Source organism: Aquarana catesbeiana, linkage group LG09 (assembly GCF_042186555.1).
Source record: "Aquarana catesbeiana isolate 2022-GZ linkage group LG09, ASM4218655v1, whole genome shotgun sequence".
Lineage (NCBI taxonomy): Eukaryota > Metazoa > Chordata > Amphibia > Anura > Ranidae > Aquarana > Aquarana catesbeiana.
Window position 1 is genome coordinate 251,115,026 of NC_133332.1, and position 22,858 is coordinate 251,137,883.

Below are 22,858 nucleotides of genomic sequence, written 5' to 3' on the forward strand. Positions count from 1 at the left end.
GGGTGGATCTTGTTTCTGATGAGACTCATTATCTGTCCACGCAAGCTATTGAGTCTACAATCACACAATCATTTTCTCCTGCTGAAATTTGTAAAACATTTTATTGAGGAGCTCTTAATCAAAGCAATCAAGTTAAATCACTAATGACTCATCTGAAATGCTTAAGGCTTTGTTCAGTGCTGGTTGAAGCTGCGTCCAAAGAGTATAACTAGTGTGAAAGAGGATCCTGTAATTAATAATTCTTGTCCACTGAGTGTCCACTAAGAAGGCCATTTAAATTGCTAATGAGAAGCTCGTTACCGCTGTGTGGAAATAAATTCTAATTAACCCAACTGGTAACCTATTTACTGATTAATGAGTTTTTAGTAAATGAGAAGAACATAAACATAACTATGGGAAAGAATGGCTCTCTTGAGCTTATTATGTTGACCATGTTGGATCTAAGTGTGAGATAATGTCACCAGCTAATAAAAGATAAGAGGACTAGAGATAAGAACAAAGGGTTTAGTATTAAATTACTGGGCCTCGTAGCATATTCTTCATAGGGCTCTCCAAGCTCCATAATCACATTGAAAAGTGAGGAGACCCTTAAGATATATTTTTTTTCCAATACTGGGCCACCATACAACAAAAGAATTGTGTGATACATGCTATAAGAATCTACATAATTATGGAAACCACCCAAAGACACTTTGAGAGAACTTGTGTCACTGGCTAATGACATAAGAAGGAGTAGAAGAACAGAGTTGTTAGACTACTGGGCCACGTAGCAAAATCTTTGCCTCCAAGCTCCATGTTCACATTCAAATGTAAGCAGACCTTTAAGATATGATCTTTCTTCCAGTACTAGATCTAGTATGATAAATGCTTTAGGAATTTACATAATTATGAAACATACCGCAAAATCCTTTTGTTAGTGATCACTTCAGCCAAGCTCAGCTGGTTTCAAACAGTAGTAGTGATATTTTCTGGGTAGTTTCCCCATTTATAAGGTCAGAAACTTTACAGGGTAAGGTCATAGACCCCAAATTAACACTAAGTCCCGGTTCACACTAAGGCGACTTAGCCGCCTGACAAGTCACGCTCCATGCAGTGCAATGAAACCGTTCTAATCAGAGCGACTCAAGTCGCTCTGACTTAGAAAGAAGTTCATGCACTACTTGGGGGTGACTTTGGAGCAGCTTGTATTGACTTCTATTACAGAAGATGTTTACAAGTCGCACGACTTTGAAGCTGCCCCAGTTTGAACCGGCACTAAAACTCGTAGTAGTTTTTGTTATTTAAAAGCAGCAGATCATGCTAAAGCCACAACACAGCAAGACTTCCACTTTTAGGTGGAAAAGATCAACTTTTAGCACACAATATTTTTTTCCTTAAAATGGATCTAAACCGAATCTAAAGAAAAAATATATATTTACCAATCCTTTGATGTAACGGCTGTATTCATTGTTTTTTTTTTTTTTTGTTTTGTTTTTTAACATTTTTTAACATTTTTTTTCTTTATTATGACCTGTGATTGTGCCAGTAACACACTTCCTGTCCTAGAGTGACAACACTCTCCTAATGTACTGTATCTATGGAAAAGCAGCGTTGCCCTAGGATTGGAAGTGTGGAAGGACTAAAGAACAAGTCCTTTGCTCCTCATCGCTATAATATAGTCGGGGTGTTTTTTAATGTGAAACCAGTGTTTGATATGACACTGCAGAATGCACAGTACCCAGGACTAGTGATGAGCTTGGATATGACTAAACCCAGAAGGCAGCTGTCATTCCTGGATTGATCACCTGCACTCGGGGCATGCCCTGGCCCACAGCTGCACATACACAAGAGGGTGGACATGCTTGTGACATCATTTTCCTAATATGGTCAAATTAGGTCAATGACGTTTGACCCAATATGTCCATGTGGCCATATACCATCAATTAAGTCACAAGCACCCCCACTCCCCAGTGTAGGTGCAGCTACGGGGCGAGGAAGCCCCTGCCCAAGGCTCTTTGGCCCAGCATTGACAGTTGATATTCAGGTTCAGCCAAAAATGGGTTCGAACCGAACCTGGAGCCCGACCCAAGCATATCCCCTACACAAGACAGCACAGGATTTCTGGCAAGATCTACACATATTTTTTTTTTGCAAAAACAGAGAATATATATAAAAAAAGCTTTCTATAATATATAAACAGACCATGAGGGAGCAAATAAGAGGATTTTACTGTTAGGGTTTAGATACAATCTCACAAAGTGTCTAGTTATTTAGGAGGGACTATCCTTGACACAGCAAAACCATCTATTAATGAGTGAGCATCTCATCTTATCGTACTGATTCAGCCTTCTCAAGCCATGAGCAAGATATTATTATTCAGCAAGGGAACTGAACTCGGCTGAATGAGATTGGCCACCTAATACCTCTCCTTGACAAGCTGTCTGTTTAATAAATGAGCTTCATTCAGAACTTAGAAGTGACCTTCTTCTGAATGGAAGTGCTTTACACTGATTCATTGTGACATGAAGATTATCATGTAATTGCTAGACTGCTTTTAAGTATGCGATAGAACTGTGATAAAAGAGCGTCCTTTACTCTGTGAGATTACTTGAACACGAATACAAGATTCAGGACAAACGCAATATAATATTAGTTAAAATGAGAGCAGTAAAGATGTTTATTATACCCTATGGCATCCAAACCTTTGCTACCAAGTTTTACTGTTCTTCAATATTGCTAATGTTTAACTATAATAAAACCCTAAACATGATTTGTTTCTTTTACAGATTGTCTATTTCACGGCCACATTTCCGTACGTGGTTCTACTAATCCTTCTTGTTCGTGGTGCCATGCTGCCAGGTGCTGTGGAAGGCATTATATACTACCTTAAGCCTGACTGGTCCAAGCTTGGGACCGCCCAGGTAAGATAAACCACGCTGACTCCACCAAGATACAAGGGATCTTTTTATAACGTAGGATGGAAGATGCGTTACCCATAGTAATCAGGTTTTACATTTTATCCCCTCCAGTAAATACCGTAATCATTTTTCATTAATATTATGATACAGGATTTATATAGTGCCAAATTTGCTCAGTATTTTACAAATCAGAGGAAGCCAGCACACTTGCATTAAAATTCAATACAAGAGGGTTCAGAAGGCCCTGCTTTTGACAGCTTACACTCCAAAAGGAAGGGCTAATTGATACAAAAGGTAATAACCCCAGGATGGGAGGGAGATGAGTGGATGGAAAAAGTAAAAGTTCAGGTTTACGGTAGAGGCGGCATAGGCTTACCTGAAGAGATATGTGTTTTCAGGGATCGCCTAAAGACAGACAGAGGAGATAGATGGACATATTGTGTTAGGGAGCCCCAGAAGATGGGAGAAGCTCTGAGGAGGTGACCGGGGAGCCAAAGAACAGCTCATGAGAGCTTACAATCTAAAAGGAAGGGCTAATTGATACAACAGGTAATAACCCCGGCATGGAGGAGATGACTGGATAGAAAAAGTAAAAGTTACATTTTTTTCGGTAGAGGAGGAAAAAGGCTTTCCTGAAGAGATACGCTTTTCAGAGATTGCCTAAAGGCAGACAGAGGACATAGATGGACAGATGGACATGTTGTGGCAGGGAGTCCCAGAAGATGGGAGAGGTCCTGGAGGCGAGGAGATGACCAGTTTGCCAGAGAACAGGAGGTCTTGAGAAGGAGCAAAGAGGATGCTTTGGGTGATTCGTTGAAGTGAGGCTGGTGATGTAGCTGGGGGCAGAGTTGTGGGAGGTTCTGTAGGATCATCACATCAATGTATGAGTTGTAGATATAGTAAATTTTCGCAATGGTTTCCTAAAACAGGAAATTATTTCAAGGGTTCCTCTGTGTTGAAAAGGTTGAGAAAGGCTGATCTAAATGATTATATTAAATCCACTGTTATTCAACCTCTTCCCTTTTGGCTGTGAACTTCAAAGTGTGTGACTATGTTTAAGACTTGCTGTACTGTACAAAGGGCCAAGGGGTATATTTATACAAAAATGTATTATATTAAACTTCTCACAGTGAATCTTTTATTGCCAATTACCTAAGTATTATTCAATGACTTTGTCACCTATAACGCAATCCTGTCTTCTCATTAGGTGTGGATTGATGCCGGAACACAGATCTTCTTCTCCTATGCCATAGGACTTGGAGCACTTACAGCGTTGGGCAGCTATAATCGTTTTCACAATGACTGCTACAAGTAAGAATGTTGGCTTATATATGAAATGTACTTGTATAGATAACATAAGCTGAAGATTTGTTTTTTATATGGCTTAACTGGACAATATAACTTAGTCCGAAGCGAAAGTGGTGATGGTTTATAACTAGACAACATAGAACAGCCAATGCATTTTGGGGTCTTAAAGTGGTGTTAAAGCAAAGAATAGGTCTAATGTTACCAATGATATACCTCCATCCCTAAATAAGACAAAACAAAAACAGATATTTGCCCTGGGACTTTGTAGAGGTGAACATTATGAGGCCACAATATGTAAAAAAGTAACTTTATTGAGTATATAAAGATAATCATACATAGTTTACATCAATAGATAAAAACAGTTGGTAATAGGTAGAATACATAATATGATGTGAACACATCTGTTGCAAAGATCCATGTAATATGATACACAACATCTAAAACTCGACACGTTTTTTGTGTCAATGCTCGCTTCTTCAGGGGTAAGTACATTAGCAGTGTATCTAAAATAGAAAAGAGCAATTGTAGGTATATGTCGTGATGATAGGAATCATTAAACAACATGGTGAGAAAGGGGGACCTTATGAGTGGAAGGTCCCACACTTACCAATAGGCAATAACAAGGTGCAACAGGCTGGTTTCCCAAACAGTGGCAGTGGCATAAGTATAGGGAACTGGGGGAGTGGATCCAGCCGGGCCCCTGCGGGTGTCAACTGGAGGATGGATGGAATCAGGATGAAAGGTGTCCCTTGGGGTTTCTCAATGTCCACGATCATGGAAAACAGCTGCAACATAAATGTGTATGGGTAGGCCAGTAGTTGCTACAAGATAGCATAATCCTTGCAGCTGGGTGTAAGACGTATCAAGTACAATGCAGCCTGGTGAAACAACTTTATCTGCGTGCAGCCCCCCCCCCCCCCCCCCGACCCCCCAATACTCACTTGAGCATCCTTTTGATCCAGCGATGTCCATGAGAGCTGAGCTTCCCCCGGGTCTCTCATTGCTCATTGGCTGAGACAGCAGTGGGAGCCATTTGCCCCTGCTACTGTCAATCACAGCCAGTGAGCCAATGGAGAGAGGGCAGAGGGATGCATAAAGCTGGGCTCGGGAGTGAGCACGTACCAGTGCTCCCCAGAGCAAGCGGCTTGCTATTTGAGGCACTGGCTGAAGAGGAGGAGCCAGGAGCCGGGTTATCCGAGAAGAGGAGGATCCGGGCTGCTCTGTACAAAAAGCACTGCACAGAGCAGGCAAGTATACTATGTTTGTTTTTGGGTTTTTTTAACGAACCTTTAAAGTCACTTTAAGGATCTCCCCCTTCGTCAAGGCTGTAAGATAGACCTAAAATGGTCATAAACAAAAACAATTCCTATAATGGTTCACTTGTTGGAGTTTACACAGGTGGATGATGTCACTGCCCCCACCCCACATGTGTACAAAGTCTAAAGAGAGTGCCACATGAAAGGTCCAAAGTAATTTAATATTGGTGATGATTCATAATGGGATTAGATAACATGGACCAGCCAACATGCATTGGGATTTAAGGATTTACCCCTTCTTCAGGGCTATAAAATAGATATAAAAATGGTCATAAACCATTTTCATGTATATTGTATAGCCTTGAAGAAAGGCTAGAACCCTAAATCCCTGTAATTTGTGGGGATGTACTATGTTGTCTAGTCCAGCGTTTCTCAACTCCAGTCCTCAAGGCTCAATACAAAACTTTTTGAATTTGAAAAAAAAATTTGAATATTTTTTTTAGGGTTCGTGCACATGGGAGCTGGGGGCATTACAATGTAAAATATGGGTGTATTTCCTCATCCATAAAAATGAAGGGTTGTACGCAGCAGTACGTGGACATATGCTGATACTGGCCTAAACGGGTGCATGCGTACGGACGTACAGTCCACCCCTGGTCTGTGCCCGCCCATAGGCATATGCTTGTTTACTCAAGTACCAGCACATGCCAACATACAGCCATTGATTTGCACAGGACAGCGAGATACACCAGAATTTTGCATTATACAACCCTGGGCACACATGCATATAAAGGTAAGTCGTAAATTCAATTTTATTGAGCCAACGCCAATCTTTTGCCTATTACATATAACATGGAGACATGACCTTAGTTGCACTTAAAAAATAAAAATAAAAAAAATGTGCCAAAAATTGTAAGTAAAAGTTGTTTGTATCTGTAGTCTAATAAAAAGAATGAAAGGACAAGCACACACGTCATGAAAAGAGTTTACTCGTAGTCAGTACGCGGTTTGTTGACAATACCGGCGTTGTATTTTTTTCGATGTTCTTTGGCATTTTCTATGCTCAAGAGAATGGTGGAATGAAAATGTCCTATTTTTGTAACACTGGAGGACGGGCAGACAAGCCTCCTGCTGGCTGTTTTTGAGTAGAGATGGCTGTTGTTTTTTTTTTTTTTTCCTGAAGGGATAAATCATGTTGTGTCCCGTCCTGGTGCCTTGTATGGCTGTGTGGGTAGAGGATGAGCCGTACAGCACACACAGTCCCCCCCGGCCTCAATGAAAGGAGCTCATAGTTATGTGGGGTAAACTTGTTTGCTCATTCCTCTGCCAAGTGGGCGATAAACACCCCTCACATTGCGTTCCCTCGCACTCACAAAGACTGCGGCCTAAGTAACTGACTCCAGGAAAGTTCACCTTAAAGGAAAAGTATAGTGTATTCATAGTAAACAAGTAGATGTAAACCTCAAATGAACTGCATTTAGTGTGCTGAAGCACAGAGTGTCATAAACCATTGCCAAATAAATGTTTTCACCTTTTTTATCTGTAACATCTGAGTGTTGCTGATCTCCTGTATCATTTTTGCAGCCATTTCTCATCTACCTGCAGTGGCGGCTGGTGCTCCAAATTTTAAGGGGGGGGGGGGGCACAAACAAACTGAAAACATTTTGAAAAAAAACCCCATCAATCGCAGCCACTGTGCTATCAGACGCAGCCACTGTGCCCAAACGCTGCCACTGTGCCATCAGACGCAGCCACTGTGCCCAAGGCTGCCAGTGTGCCCATCAAACGCTGCCACTGTGCCATCAAACACAGCCACTGTGCCCATGAAACGTAGTCACTGTGCCCATGAAACGCAGTCACTGTGCCAAACACTGCCACTGTTTCCATCAAACGCAGCCACTGTGCCCATCAAACGCAGCCACTGTGCCCATCAAACGCTGCCACTGTGCCCATCAAACGCAGTCACTGTGCCAAACGCTGCCACTGTTTCCATCAAACGCAGCCACTGTGCCCATCAAACGCTGCCACTGTGCCATCAAACGCAGCCACTGTGCCATCAGATGCAGCCACTGTGCCCAAGGCTGCCAGTGTGCCCATCAAACGCTGCCACTGTGCCATCAAACACAGCCACTGTGCCCATGAAAGGCAGTCACTGTGCCAAACGCTGCCACTGTTTCCATCAAACGCAGCCACTGTGCCATCAGATGCAGCCACTGTCCCCATCAAACGCTGCCACTGTGCCCATGAAACGCAGTCACTGTGCCAAACGCTGCCACTGTTCCATCAAACGCAGTTACTGTGCCAAACACTGCCAGTGTGGCCATCAAATGCTGCCACTGTGCCAATCAAATGCTGCCAGTGTGCCCATCATATGCTGCCAGTGGGCCCATTAAATGCTGCCAGTGGGCCCATTAAATGCTGCCAATGTGCCCATCAAATGCTGCCAGTGTGCACAACTGCCCATCATATGCTGCCCGTATGCCCATCAAATGCTGCCAGTGTGCCCAACTGCCCATCAAATACTGCCAGTGTGCCCAACTGCCCATCATATGCTTCCAGTGTGCCCAACTGCCCATCATATGCTGCCAGTGTGCCCAAACGCTGCCAGTGTACCCATCAAGTGCTACCAGTATGCCCATTAAATGCTGCCAGTGAGAGATTTCTCCTGTCCATCAGAAGCCTACATGATAGCGTGACACCACAGTAGTAACAGGAATGAAGACTTGTGTCACCCTATAATTGGAAGTGCCTGAACAAGCACCTTCATGGCAGAATCACTGAGGATTATTTTAATGAGAGCTGCACTTCTAAAAATTTAATTAAGGGTATATTCACACCAGGTACAGTAGGACTATGTTGGGTGGTTATTCTAGCGCAGTTCCACTACAAGGCAAGGCAAAATGAGTTGCAATGGTATGAGCTGAAAAAAAGTATGGCAGGTCATACTTTTTTCAGTGAAGCACAGTGAGAGACATTCCACCGCCTCGAACTGCGTGGCGGACAATAGAATTTAATGAAATGTCACTATGTGACATTTCAATAAAGTTTGTTTGAAAAAAAATGAAGAAAAAGAACATGCAATGTGCCGCGAACAATACATGGTGATCCTGCCATGAGGGCCCTTGTTCTGGCACTTCCTGGGCACATTCGTCCAGCTCACCTGACACAGGGCTCACATGATTGAAGCTTACCTTTTTTAAGGGAAACCTTGAACAGAACTGATTCGTCTTCTTCACTGGGCTCCCAGCAGCCATCTTGCGGGAGCTTGAGTCTGATTGGGCACAGAGCACTGCTGAGAAGTGAGCCTAGAGAGTCTGTATATAGCCCTGTGTCATTTTGGCATGCCTGCAGTGTGGGGAGTTTGTACACAGACTCTAGATGGTTAGGGAAAGAATAGACTTATGCAGCGTAGACACGGGCGGACTTTTCAACCGGACTGGTCCGACGGTCTATCCGATAGACTTTCGGCGGACTTGTGACGGACTTACCCAACGAACGGATTTGCCTAAACACGATCACACCAAAGTCCGATGGATTCGTACGTGATGACGTACACCCGCACTAAAATAAGGAAGTTCATAGCCAGTAGCGACTAGCTGCCCTAGCGTCTGTTATTGTCCGTCGGACTAACATACAGACGAACGGACTTTTCGACCGGACTCAAGTCCGTCGGAAAGATTTGAAACATGTTCCAAATCTAAAGTCCGTCAGATTTTCAACCGAAAAAGTCCGCTGCAGGTCCGATGAAGCCCACACACGGTCGAATTGCCCATCGGACCAGTCCGGTCAAAAAGTCCGCTCGTGGGTACGCGGTATGAGTCTAGAAAAGGTTCTTGAGAAGAAGGGAGAGATTTTGAATGGTCCTGTGAACTCGTCTGGAGGCTACTTTGCATTGAGGAAAGATCTTTGTGATCCAACCTGTCATCTGGAGTGGTGCATTTTGCACCCCATTTTGCCAGCACAGCACCCTTCAGGGTCATCTTATCAGCCTCAGGGGTACCTACCTAAAGAAGAAATCCTTGATCACCCTACCCTATGTAATTATTATTATAGGGGATTTTTGCGGATGTGTATAAGTACTGTCCATTACACTTCATTCTGATCGGGTTTTTTTGCACTTCAACTGAAATCCAGCTCTGAATAGCGGCTTGGTATTAAATCGGTAAGCCTGAAACTGTGACGACGGGCCCACTTTATCGACCAGACATGTGCTTCGCCAGCAGTATTAGAGGCAGTTAGCTGGCCCTCAGCAGCTGTTGTAAGGGAAGACCAGATCACTGCGCTTCCATGACACCTCAGCTGTTGCTTGTAATGCAGGTCTTAGTCAGCCAAGCTGTGTCCACGCGGTATAAGCATGGCCTTCAGGAATCTGCATCCCCTTCCTTGTCTCATGGAAGTGACTTGTAACTCAACAGCTGGTCAGCAACAAAAGTTCCTGGTGCTGCTCTCACTTTTTTTAGTTTATAAATAGAGCTGGATGGAGGCACTTCTCAGCTTCTCTTGTCCTCTTCAAATTTCCACATTTCCACATCAGGAAATGAACAGACAATAACCGTTGTCCTCGGCAGACTAAGTGTGAAGTTGATATTGAGTTAAAGCCCAACTTCAGCCAACTCAGTTTAGCTTAGAAAAGAGTGGGGAAGGATTAAAATGTGTCAACCTTTTATTGTCTTGTGTCCCCAAAGAAATACAGTATGTTCACCACTCACAAGCCCATTACAATGGCTCACTGTCTTGGTTGACGGGGTAGCAGAAGGCAAGCGGGGGCTCGTCCCTTGCCCCATGCACCAGTTGGCAGGTGGGAGCAGGTGGTTTCATGCAACCCTTTGATTGCTAAATCACTTCCTCCTTTGCTCTTACTAGTAAACAAAAGTGGTCCCATGACTTATGTGTCCTCTGCCATTGGATCTAGGCTACATTTTTGGAGTTACCATGAGATTTCGGTGGCCATTTTGGTAAGCTGGGTACTATAATAGCACAGTCTGCATCACAGGGGGCATCCTAAGTGAGAACTGCATGGAGATAGGGACAGGTACCCATTAGGACTAGAGAGGCTTCACCCCACAGTCTGGAGCAGGTTGGAGACAATTTAGACACAAAGAGGTCCTGCTTCCAGGATTAGCCTGGTGAAATTTGGTCTACAGTTTTCCCTTTAGGGGAGCAGTCTAGTATACTTGGGGATACAGCATTCAGGAGTTTAAGGAAGGCACACCTCAAGGTGGCTTATAAGACCTGTACTTGTCCTTAATTTGAATCTGATGTAAATTGTTCCTTACCTCCAGAAGTGAAGTAGAGGAACATTAACATTTTTTGTGTTTGCTGGTTCATCGGATAAAAACTCTGTTAACGAAGAGGTTCTGCTGTCTCCTTCCTTTAAAACCATTATCTCTAGGTTAACCATCCGTAACACACCATTAAATCCATAGGAGAAAAATCCAACAACCTTCCATTAAAATTCAACTCAGGCGTAACTTTATTGTACTTGACAAGCACCACCTGAGACCTATTTTAGATTATTAGGTCATTATTATTTACTATTTATTGTTTAGTACATGTATACACTGATGGTGATACACTGTTTAATTTGATGTGATTATCTTTATCCTATTTGTTTATTGTTTAGTGATTGTTTAAACACCATTTGATCCAAGCTGCAACCCATCATTAAGGTCACATTAATTTATATATGTACAGTGCATCCGGAAAGTATTCACAGAGCTTTTTCCACATTTAGTTATGTTACAGCCTAATGCCCCGTACACACGGTCGGACATTGATCGGACATTCCGACAACAAAATCCTAGGATTTTTTCCGACGGATGTTGGCTCAAACTTGTGTTGCATACACACGGTCACACAAAGTTGTAGGAAAATCTGATCATTCTGAACGTGGTGACGTAAAACACGTACGTCAGGACTATATATGGGGCAGTAGCCAATAGCTTTCATCTCTTTATTTATTCTGAGCATGCGTGTGCGTCGGATTTGTGTACACACGATCGGAAATTTCGACAACGGATTTTGTTGTCGGAAAATTTTATAGCAAGCTCTCAAACTTTGTGTGTCGGAAAATCCGATGGAAAATGTGTGATGGAGCCTACACACGGTCGGAATTTCCGACAACAAGGTCCTATCACACATTTTCCATCGGAAAATTCGACCGTGTATATGGGGCATTATTCCAAAATGTATTATTTTCCTCAAAATTCTACAAACAATACCCCATAAAGACACTGTGAAAGAAGTTTTTTTGAACTCTTTGCAAATGTATTAAAAATAAAAAATGAAAAAAAATCACATGTACATAAGTATTCACGGCCTTTGCCATGACACTCAAAATTGAGCTCAGGTGCATCCTGTTTCCACTCATCATCCTTGAGATGTTTCTACAACTTGACTGGAGTCCACCTGTGGTAAATTCAGTTGATTGGATATGATTTGGAAAGGCACACACCTGTCTATATAAGGTCCCACAGTTAACAGTGCATGTCAGAGCACAAACCAAGCCATGAAGATCAAGGAATTGTCTGTAGACCTCAGAGACAGGATTGTATCGAGGCACAGATCTAGGGAAGGGTACAGAAAAATTTCTGTATTGAAGGTCCCAATGAGCACAGTAGCCACCATCACCCATAAATGGAACCTTAGAACCACAAGGACTCTTCTTAGAGCCGGCTGCCCAGCCAAACTGAGCGATTGGGGGAGAAGGCCTTAGTCAGGGAGGTCACCAAGAACTGGATGGTCACACAGTTCCAGCATTTCTCTGTGGAGAGAGGAGAACCTTCCAGAAGAACAACCATCTCTGCAGCTCTCCACCAATTAGGCCTGTATGGTAGAGTGGCCAGACGGAAGCCACTTCCCAGTAAAAGGCACACGACAGCCCGCCTGGAGTTTGCCAAAAGGCACCTGAAGGACTATCAGACCATGAGAAACAAAATTCCCTGGTCTGCTGAAACAGAGATTGAACTCTTTGGCCTGAATGGCAAGCGTCATGTCTGGAGGAAACCAAGCACCGCTCATCACCTGGCCAATATCAGTGAAGCATGGTGGTGGCAGCATCATGCTGTGGGGATGTTTTTCAGCAGCAGGAACTCGGAGACTAGTCAGGATGGAGGGAAAGATGAATGCAGCAATGTGCAGAGACATCCTTGATGAAAACCTGCTCCAGAGTGCTCTGCACCTCAGACTGGGGCGAAGGTTCACCTTCCAACAGGACAACAACGTTAAACACACATCCAAGATAACAAAGGAGGGGTTATGGGACAACTCTGTGAATGTCCTTGAGCGGCCCAGCCAGAGCCCAGACTTGATTGAACATCCCTGGAGAGATCTGAAAATGGCTGTACACCAATGCTCCCCATCCAACTTGATGGAGCTTGAAAGGTCCTGCAAAGAAGAATGGGAGAAACTGCCCAAAAATAGGTGTGCCAAGCTTGTAGCATCATACTGAAAAAGACTTAAAAAGACTTGAGGCTGTAATTGGTGCCAAAGGTGCCTCAACAAAGTATTGAGCAAAGGCTGTGAATACTTATGTACATGAGATTTTATTTGTTTTTTATTTTAAATAAATTTGCCAAAATTTCAAACCAACTTCTTTCATGTTGTCATTACGGGGTATTGTTTGTAGAATTTTGAGGAAAAATAATGAATTTAATCCATTTTGGAATAAGGCTGTGACATAACAGAATGTGGAAAAAGTGAAGCGCAGTGAATACTTTCTGGATGCACTGTATATATAATATGTTTTCAATTAGAGCACATGTAGTAGCACAGGAGTTATACATCATTACACCACCTGAGACCTCCTCACTTTTTCATACAACAAACTGGCCTAATAGTGGAGACAATTGTCTCAGTTCTCTCAGTTTGACAGGATGTAAGGAGAAATCCCTCAAACAGGAAACGAGCCAACAATCTTTACAACTAAGCCCAGTTTTTGGGTGGTACTTGTCAAAGGAGTAGGTCCTAGGTAGAGACTTTGGGGGAGATTTATTAAAACTGGAACACATCAGTGCAGCCTTTGCATGCTAACCAATCATCTTCTAACTTCAGCTTGTTCAACTGAGTTTTGACAATAAAACCTGGAAGCTGATTGGTGAATGCACAGCAATAAACACAGATGACCGGTTTCCCCCCCTGAGAACAGCACAGAACAAAAATAAGTCCAACAAGCAGCCTTTCAGGGTGCACATACCTCATTATTGGCAGTGCAACCCATGGCCAGATTGTGTAGGGAGCAGGAGCCTTTTCTATGGATTGGGGGCTTTTATTTCTCCTCATAGGCGGGGCTATTCCTCAGGTTTAGTAGCTGAAACAATTAAAATACCTTATGTAACAAGTTCTTACTTCTCCAGTCTGGGTTAGAAAATGATACCTTCTATTGGCAACACCCTTCTTTCCTCCTCATTTTGTACAGAGCCCTTAGAGTTAATATAGTGTGATAAGGCTGGAATATATTGCTGCCTACATGCTTCTAACACTAATTTCGTTTTTTTTTAATTTTTATTTGTATTTTTTACAGAGATGCCTTTATCCTTGCACTAATAAACAGTGGGACCAGTTTCTTTGCTGGCTTTGTGGTTTTCTCAATTCTCGGATTCATGGCTAATGAGCAGGGGGTAGACATCTCAAAAGTGGCTGAATCAGGTATATTGCTGTTAAACGGTTTTCCATAAAAATCACATACTATCAATGAGAATACCTAATGTAAAATCTCCCATATCCGATTCCTATCATATTAACATACAGCATTTGAGATGCTTGCCATTGTATAGACCAGCCATTCTCAACCAAGGTTCCATGAAACCCTAAGGTTTCTCCAGAGGTTGCTAGGGGTTCCTTGAACTGTGGTTTTTTGACCTTCCATCTGATGGTGTCGTTAGTGTTCCACATCCATCGGCATGTGGCACAGCCAGAAGGGTGACACCATTTACCTTTTTTAGCTAACTATAATGGTGGCATTCTGACCACCACTATAAGGGACATTCATCCCACTGACCACCAATGTAAGAGTAATTTTTCCCACTGACCACCAAAGTAATAGGAATCCTTCCCACTGACACCCAACGTATGGGGCATTCTTCCCACTGACACCCAACGTATGGGGCATTCTTCCCACTGACTGCAAACATAAGGGGCATTCTTCCCACTGACACCCAACGTATGGGGCATTCTTCCCACTGACTGCAAACATAAGGGGCATTCTTCCCACTGACCACCATTTTAAGGGGCATTCTTCCCACTAACACCCAATGTAAGGGGCATTCTTCCCACTAACACCCAATGTAAGGGGCATTCTTACCACCAACGTAAGAGGCATTCTTCCCACTTACCACCAACGTAAGAGGCATTCATCCCACTGACCCCCAATGTAAGGGATATTTTTTCTATTGACCTCCAATGTAAGAGGTATTCTTCCCACTGATCACCAATGTAAGGGGTATTCTTGCTACCAACCACCAAACCAATGTAAAAAGTATTCTTCCCACTGACCACCAATGTAAGGAGCATTTTCCTAATTGAAAATCATAGCAGGGATTCCCTGAGACCTGAATATTATTTCAAGGGTTCCTCTAGAGTAAAAAATGGGATGCCATTTGATGGAGTTACTGAACAGAAACTCAGCTGTGAGTAGCAAAATATCTGTCCCCCCACGGAAAAAAAAAAAAGAAATTGATCTCAATTAGTTTTGGTAAGATATGGGAACTTTTACATATACAAACTGTGCATACTATTGATTGAACTTTCAAATAAAACTATTTGTAGATAAGGGTTATGTGTCTTCTTTAAAATTATCCCTGTACTGTCTTTTTTAGGTCTACTGTATAGATAACTATTTATACACGGATTAGTTGGATCTAAGAATAAATCTATTTTAGAAGGATTAGAGATTGTATATAATAACAAACTTTTTTTCCCTTGCACAGGGCCAGGACTGGCTTTTATTGCATATCCACGAGCAGTGAGTCTGATGCCAGTGGCGCCTCTCTGGTCCGCTCTGTTCTTTTTTATGCTGCTACTTCTCGGTTTGGACAGCCAGGTAAAAATATATGTGTTAGGCAACATTTAGTGGGGTACGGTATACAGACCTGGGGAGTCAGTGGAGGCGTTGTAGAAGCTAGAGTGAGCGCAGCCTCCCATGAGCCCCGAGGCCATGGGAGGCTCAAGCTCTAACCTTCTTTGCCAGCTGAGGGGGTCCTAGAGGCCTTATTGTTGAAGCCACCAATGAACACTGCTAGTAAGGGGAAAGACATATGAAGCCTGACAATGTACACGCAGTACCATCTTAATGCTGTACCAGGCTGTATCAGTGTACCAAGAGTAGGGGGGATGCTCAATGGTGGTACTTGGTGAACATGGGAACTGTCTACCTTTACAAATGTTTGCATTTTCTACAGATCCTTAAGGCAACGAGGGCAATATGAATAGTGGTTAGCATTCTTGTCTTGCAGGTACTGGGATCCTAGGTTGGTTCCCATCAAAGACCTTATCTTTATTGAGTTTTGATGGGCTCCCAACATCTCCATGGGTTCCCTCATGGCAGTCCAGTTTCAAGACATACGCATGGCCATGGTAGACATATTATATTGCGTGTTCTCAAGTAATGTGACACCAGGGTGCTGCTTTACTATCTCCTATAGCTGGGGTGATGTTCTTGGAACGTGTTCTGTACATACAGTACCTTGAAATGTAACTTTTACAGTACTGAGAATAGCTTTATATCTCATTACAGTTTGTTGGCGTAGAGGGATTTATTACTGCCATCCTGGACCTGCTCCCAGCCCGCTACTATTTCCGTTACCAAAGAGAGGTGGCTGTAGCCATTTGCTGTGCAGTCATGTTCCTCATAGACCTCTCTATGCTGACAGAGGTGAGTGCAAATATCATGTCTTTGCATTGTCCAGTGTATCAAGGTGTCATTTCACAATGCACTACAAGTGCTGGTACTTTCTTTTTAGTGCATGTGGCCATTGGGCATAAATGAATGTTTTTTATGGTTGTGCCCACTGTCCTAAAATAAGGAATATGTGATGGAATTCTTAGAAGGCTTTACTGTGCTACACATTGATTTAGTTGGAGAGTTCAGTGATTCCTTTAGTCCAGGGGTCCCCAAACTTTCTAAATAATCAGTTTAAGGGTCAGCTTAGACCTCAGGGGGGCAGGTGGGAGTAGGTGCTCAGTACCTCAGGCTTGGTGGTTGGTGGAAGGAAAAAAAAGACATATATCGCCAGTGCCAGTGCTCCATGATTGGTATTGTTGGTATGGGTGGAAGGAATAGTGCCTTAATATTGGTGTCAGCAGGAGAACTAATATTCCATTGTTGGTGCCAGTGGAAGGGATAGGGCCCATCATTGGTATCAGTGGAAGGAATAGTGCCCCATGATTGGTGTCACTGAGAGGAATAGTGTCCCATTGTTGGTGTCAGTAGGAGTAATAGTGCCCCGTCATTGGCGTCAGTGGGAGGTATGATGTCCCACCATTGGTGTCAGTTGAAGCAATAGCGCCTTATTGTTGGTTTCACCTGGAGAAACAGTGTCTTGTATCAGTGGGAGGAACATTCCCCAAAGGGCCAGATAACGGCGAGCAAAGAGTCGCATTCAGCCTGCAGCCCGCAGTTTGGAGACCCCTGATTTAGTCCTTTAACCGTAATGATTAGGGGAGTACAAGCAAGCATAACTCAACAAGCAATTATGACCTTAATGGTTATACTTGCTTGTTGGGTCTCAAGCCCTACCCAATAGAATCCATAGATTCCATACACTAAACTGGTTATGGCCAAAAAAAGGCCATATTTCCACCATACCCCAGCAGTTCTGCATGTGGATTTAGCCATTGGGGTATAAAGGAATGATTTGCATTTCCTAAGATGAGGAATAATTCTCGTATTTCTGGGATATGTGATGGAATGAGCCATATAAATTGATAATTGGATTTCTAACTTTATAAGGTAGTTTATAATATAAGGAACAACACCCGATTAATTATTGTGGACACCATTCTAATTTATATGAGATATACAGTATCACCGCCTTCAGTATCCAAGGGGAATTGGGTCTGAGCACCCTGCACACATGGTGTTTGGTTTCTCCTCTGGAGAATTGTAAGGATAAGCTTTCAGCATTTGCTTTTATTTGGCTAACTCACCACAAAACAATTATGTCAACGAGATCCGAGAACTACAGGGACAAATGCCAATGCCTTCTTTTGGCAGTCATATGTACATACTATAGTGCAAAGTAGAAAACAACTCAACCAGTTACAGTTGTATTTAAAGGGAGTGTAAAAGGGATAAGCTTGATGTAAAAAAAAAAAATTACCAAAAGTATTGGGACGCTTGCCTTTGCACGCACATTACTTTAGTGGCATCCCATTCTCAGTCTGTAGGGTCCAATATTGAATTGGCCCACCCTTTGCAGCTATAACAGCTTCAACTCTTCTGGGAAGGCCGTCCACAAGGTTTAGGAGGGTGTCTATGGGAATGTTTGACCATTCTTCCACAAGCACATTTGTGAGGTCAGGCACTGATGTTGGACGAGAAGGCCTGGCTAGGAGTCTCCACTCTAATTCATCCCAAAAGTGTTCTATCGGGTTGAGGTCAGGGCTCTGTGCAGACCAGTCAAGTTCCTCCACCCCAAACTCGCTCATCCATGTTTTTATGGACCTTGCTTTGTGCACTGGTGCGCAGTCATGTTGGAACAGGAAGGGGCCATCCCCAAACTGTTCCCACAAAGTTGGGAGCATGAAATTGTCCAAAATGTCTTGGTATGCTGACGCATTAAGAGTTCCCTTCACTGGAACTAAGGGGCCAAGCTCAACCTCTGAAAAACAACCCCACATCATAATCCCCCCTCCTCCACCAAATGAGTTGGTCCAGTGCACAAAGCAAGGTCCATAAAGACATGGATGAGTTTGGAGGTAAGGAACTTGACAGGCCTGCACAGAGTCCGGACCTCAACCCGAAAGAACACCTTTGGGATGAATTAGAGCAGAAACTGTGAGCCAGGCCTTATCTCCAACACCAGTGCCTGACCTCACAAATGCACTTCTGAAAGAATGGTCAAACATTCCCATAGACACACTCCTGTTAAGCTTTACCAGCAGTTTTTGCTTTGAGTCCACTAGACAGCTTTTTGCTACAGTATCCAGGCCTTGATGAAGGGGGATTTTGGCCCCTGAAACTCGTTGGATGTCTTTTGCCTTTCCATTGTTACATGTGATAATACCAATATAGTATCTGGGACTCTTGAGATGATCATTTGGAGCTTTCTCTTCATCAGTGCTTGGACAAAAAACAAAATCTCCTGGAAATAAACCTCTAATAGGAAAAAAAAATAATATGTGATTGTGTCTGCATCTACAGCTGAGTGATAAGGATTTCCCCATCACTTGTAGTCGTAGATGTAGGCACAATCGCATATCATTTTTTTTTCTCCTGTTAATAGTTCTTTTCCAGCAGTCTTTGCTTTGAGTCCAATAGACAGCTTTTTGCTACAGTATCCAGGTCTTGACGAAGGGGGATTTTGGCCCCTGAAACTTGTTGGATGTCTTTTGCCTTCCTGTTGTTACATGTGATAATACCAATAAAGTATCTGGGACTCTTGAGGTGATCATTTGGCGTTCTTTCTTCATCAGAGCTTGGACAAAAAAACAAAAACTCATGGAAATAAACCTCTAATAGGAGAAAAATCTAGGAGGGTGCTGGTGAGCCCCCCCCCCCAGATTTCAGATACGCCCCCCCCTCCAAAGCCCCCCTTTGCCTACTGACCTTCCATCCTCTGCGCCCCCCCTGACATTTTTTTACTGAGCCCCACAATCACACAGGCTAAATCTGACCCTGCTGTTAATGGTTTACTTCCAGGAGTTTTTGCTTTTACTCTGATAAAGGGGGATATTGGCCCCCGAAACACGTTTTTGTCTTTTGCTATAATAAAGCAAATAAATGCAGCGTGCTTACAGTGGTGCTAAAATTTGGAGCAGCAAAACTTTTAAGACTGGTACACGTGATCATAAAATCGTACAAAAAAATACATACGATAACCTGATCAATACACAGCGTTCGAGAGCCGATCGCGACAGTTCACGCATAGGGACAAAAAATGTTCGATCGTACAATTTTCATTTTATCAGTACAGTATTCGTCTGAATGAAAAACGTAAGAGCTAGCCCACGCATGCTCGGAAACTAAAGACTACATTACAATACATTACATCACTTCCGAAATTGTTTTGTATCATACGAGAATTTTCGGAAGTTTGGTAGTGTCTGAAAAGCAGTGTCTGCTTTTTCAATATGACACTAGCAAAAAAAAAACGGAGGATCGTTCGTCTGATGTTTTCATTGCGTGTGCAAGGCTTTAAAGAGGACATGTCATCAAGGAAGATGAGCAGACCTGATGAGTGCAGCTTACCATGTGACTTGTATTTCACAACTCCTCTTCTCTAGCATTTCCAAGAATTTAAAGAATTTAGAAGAAAACATTATGAGAAGGACCAGGGTTTGAGTTAATGTGTGTTGCAGATGATATGTCACGTATGTCACGTATGTCACGTATATATTTCTTCCCACAGGGCGGGATGTATGTCTTCCAACTGTTTGATTATTATTCTGCCAGTGGAATGACGCTCCTGTGGCAGACGTTTTGGCAGTGCGTGGTCATCGCTTGGGTGTATGGTAAGTCCGTGGGCATCATGCCAAGGGTCCAATATTTGAGATATTTAAAAAAAAAAAAAAAAAAAAAAAACGAACTCCTCTTTGTTTAAAAGAATTTTCATTGGTATTCTATTGATTGTCCATGTAGAGATATGTTTAAAGTGTATGTCTGGGCAAGGTAATAAAATAAAAACATATTCGCAATACATGCACATTTCCCCCATGTTCTATCCCGGTGCAGACAAGTACCTGTTGATCCTACCAAGAAAACCAGTGAGCTCCTACTTTCTTGTAGGGAGAAGACAACATTACAGTTCATGGAAATCCTAAGTCCTACCCAGCTGGACTACAGAACACCCGCCAACTATCCTCATCCCCACAACAGCATAAGGCAGGGATCTCCAAACTTTTCAGTATGAGGGTCACATTTTGAAAATTTTCAATTATTTATGCGCCAAATTTTTTTTTTTATAAAAAGCCCTCGCTTACATTAACCACTTCTTGACTGCGCTGTAGCCATTATTCGGTCGTCCAGTTCTGGGGGGGGGGCGTCTGTTAACATCTTCCCAGAACCTCGCCTCTGAGGCACACCCACTGCACAGCGTATCCGCTGCGCTCTGTGATCGGGATAAAGGGTCAATCATAGAGGCCTTTTACTATGTGATAAGCTGTGTCCAATCACAGCTGAGCACATGTAAAAATGCTTGCTGGTTATTGGCATTCCTTCCCTGACGCGCTGTTACAGAGTGAGTAGAGAAGTCCCGGCAAGTGTGACAGGGGGCATCTAAACTGATAATCAGTGCAGCCCCAACAGTGCCCATCAGTGCTGGCTATCAGTGCCTATTAGTGCCACCTAACAGTGCCTCCTCATCAGTGCCACCTATAAGTGCCCCCTTATCAGTGCCCATCAGTGCTGGCTATCAGTGCCCATTAGTGCCACCTAACAGTGCCTCCTCATCAGTGCCCCCTATAAGTGCCCCCTTATCAGTGCCTATCAGTGCCACCTATCAGTGGCCATCAGTGCTGCCTATCAGTGCCTATTACTGCCACCTAACAGTGCCTCCTCATCAGTGCCACCTATAAGTGCTCCCTTATCAGTGCCCATCAGCGCTGGCTATCAGTGCGCATTAGTGCCACCATAGGCGTGTGCCAGGTGTGCCCACCCCATGTGGCGCAGGTTCCCCCTGTTTAGACCCCTGATATTTCACCAAAGCCCCCTAACAGAGCTCCTTAAAAATGTAAAAAAAAAAATAAAAAGTAGTAAAATTGTAAAAAATTATAAAAAAAAAAATAATTAAAAAAAAAAAAAATACTGACACCAGCTACTGCCTTATTAATGCCAATTTCTGCCCTACTGACACCGTCCATTGCTCTACTGACACCATCAGTATATATACTGTACATATGCACACACACGCATTTGTTTGAACTTTGGGGTGCACACCCTAATGCAATAGGCTGTGCACACCTATGAGTGCCACGTAACAGTGCCCCCTCATCAGTGCCGCCTATCAGTGCCCCCTCATCAGTGCCACCTATCAGTGCCCCCTCATCAGTGCCACCTATCAGTGCCCATCAGTGCTGCCTATTAGTGCCCTCTCATCAGTGCCGCCCATCAGTGCCCTCTCATCAGTGCTGCCCATCAGTGCCCTCTCATCAGTGCCGCCCATCAGTGCCCTCTCATCAGTGCCGCCCATCAGAGCCCTCTCATCAGTGCCGCCCATCAGTGCCCTCTCATCAGTGCCGCCTATCAGTGTCACCTAATCAGTGTTCATCAGTGCCGCCTATCAGTGTCACCTAATCAGTGTTCATCAGTGCAGCCTCATCAGCACACATCAGTGAAGAAGAAAAATTAATTATTTGCAACATTTTATAACAGAGACTAAGAAAAACTTTTTTTTTTTCAAAAAAACTTTCATTTGTTTAGCAAAAAACCCAGGAGGGGAATAAATACCACCAAAAGAAAGCTCTATTTTTGTGAAAAAAAAAATAATAAAAATGTCATCTGGGTACACTGTAGCATGACCGCGCAATTGTCATTCAAAATGTGAGAGCGCTGAAAGCTTTTCGTTTTTCGAAAATGCACAAAAAAAATCATTGTTTGACGTGCTCAGAATTGTTAATAGCACCCCAAACGCGGCAAACAGACACGCATTTTTTCCACGTGGACCAACATGTCACAACGCCTGGCCTAAAAGAAACACAATACAGCAAAAAAAAAAAAGCGACACGAGCTAGTTTGGCGCATTTGTCATGTGTAGGAAGCCCATTGAAATGAATAGGCTGCCCTACGCCCCGCAACATGAGAATGCACACAAAGGGCAAAAAAAGAGAGGGAGGCATTTGTCTTCCAAATCCAGAGAGTGGCCTAGGCTGACAATGCTGCAAAGATACAGTACATTGAGTGAGCATTGTCACCCTACCACTAAAAGTGTGTTACTGGCAGGATCAACAGGGGGAAATAAAGGGGGAAAAAAAGCCTCAATAAAAGAAAACGAATGCAGCCGCCAAATCTAAAGATCAGTATGTTGTAATTTGCATATATATATATATATATATATATATATATATATATATATATATATATTATTGTCAAAAGTATTGGGACGCCTGCCTTTATATGCACATGAACTTTAATGGCATCCCAGTCTTAGTCCATAGGGTTCAATATTGAGTTGGCCCACCCTTTGCAGCTATAACAGCTTCAACTCTTCTGGGAAGGCTGTCCACAAGGTTTAGGAGTGTGTC

At 43.2% G+C, this 22,858-nt stretch overlaps 1 protein-coding gene across 2 annotated transcripts in view; it reads left to right on the top strand.

Moving 5' to 3' along the window:
• SLC6A8 (solute carrier family 6 member 8) overlaps nt 1–22,858 on the top strand; it is a 132,949-nt gene that overhangs the window by 91,266 nt on the left and 18,825 nt on the right. For both annotated transcript variants that reach the window (XM_073600168.1, XM_073600167.1), the window contains exons 5-10: nt 2,766–2,900; nt 4,105–4,208; nt 13,983–14,107; nt 15,388–15,500; nt 16,194–16,331; nt 20,029–20,131. In XM_073600168.1, coding sequence (XP_073456269.1) covers nt 2,766–2,900; nt 4,105–4,208; nt 13,983–14,107; nt 15,388–15,500; nt 16,194–16,331; nt 20,029–20,131 — 718 coding nt within the window. The remainder of the gene's footprint in view (nt 1–2,765; nt 2,901–4,104; nt 4,209–13,982; nt 14,108–15,387; nt 15,501–16,193; nt 16,332–20,028; nt 20,132–22,858) is intronic.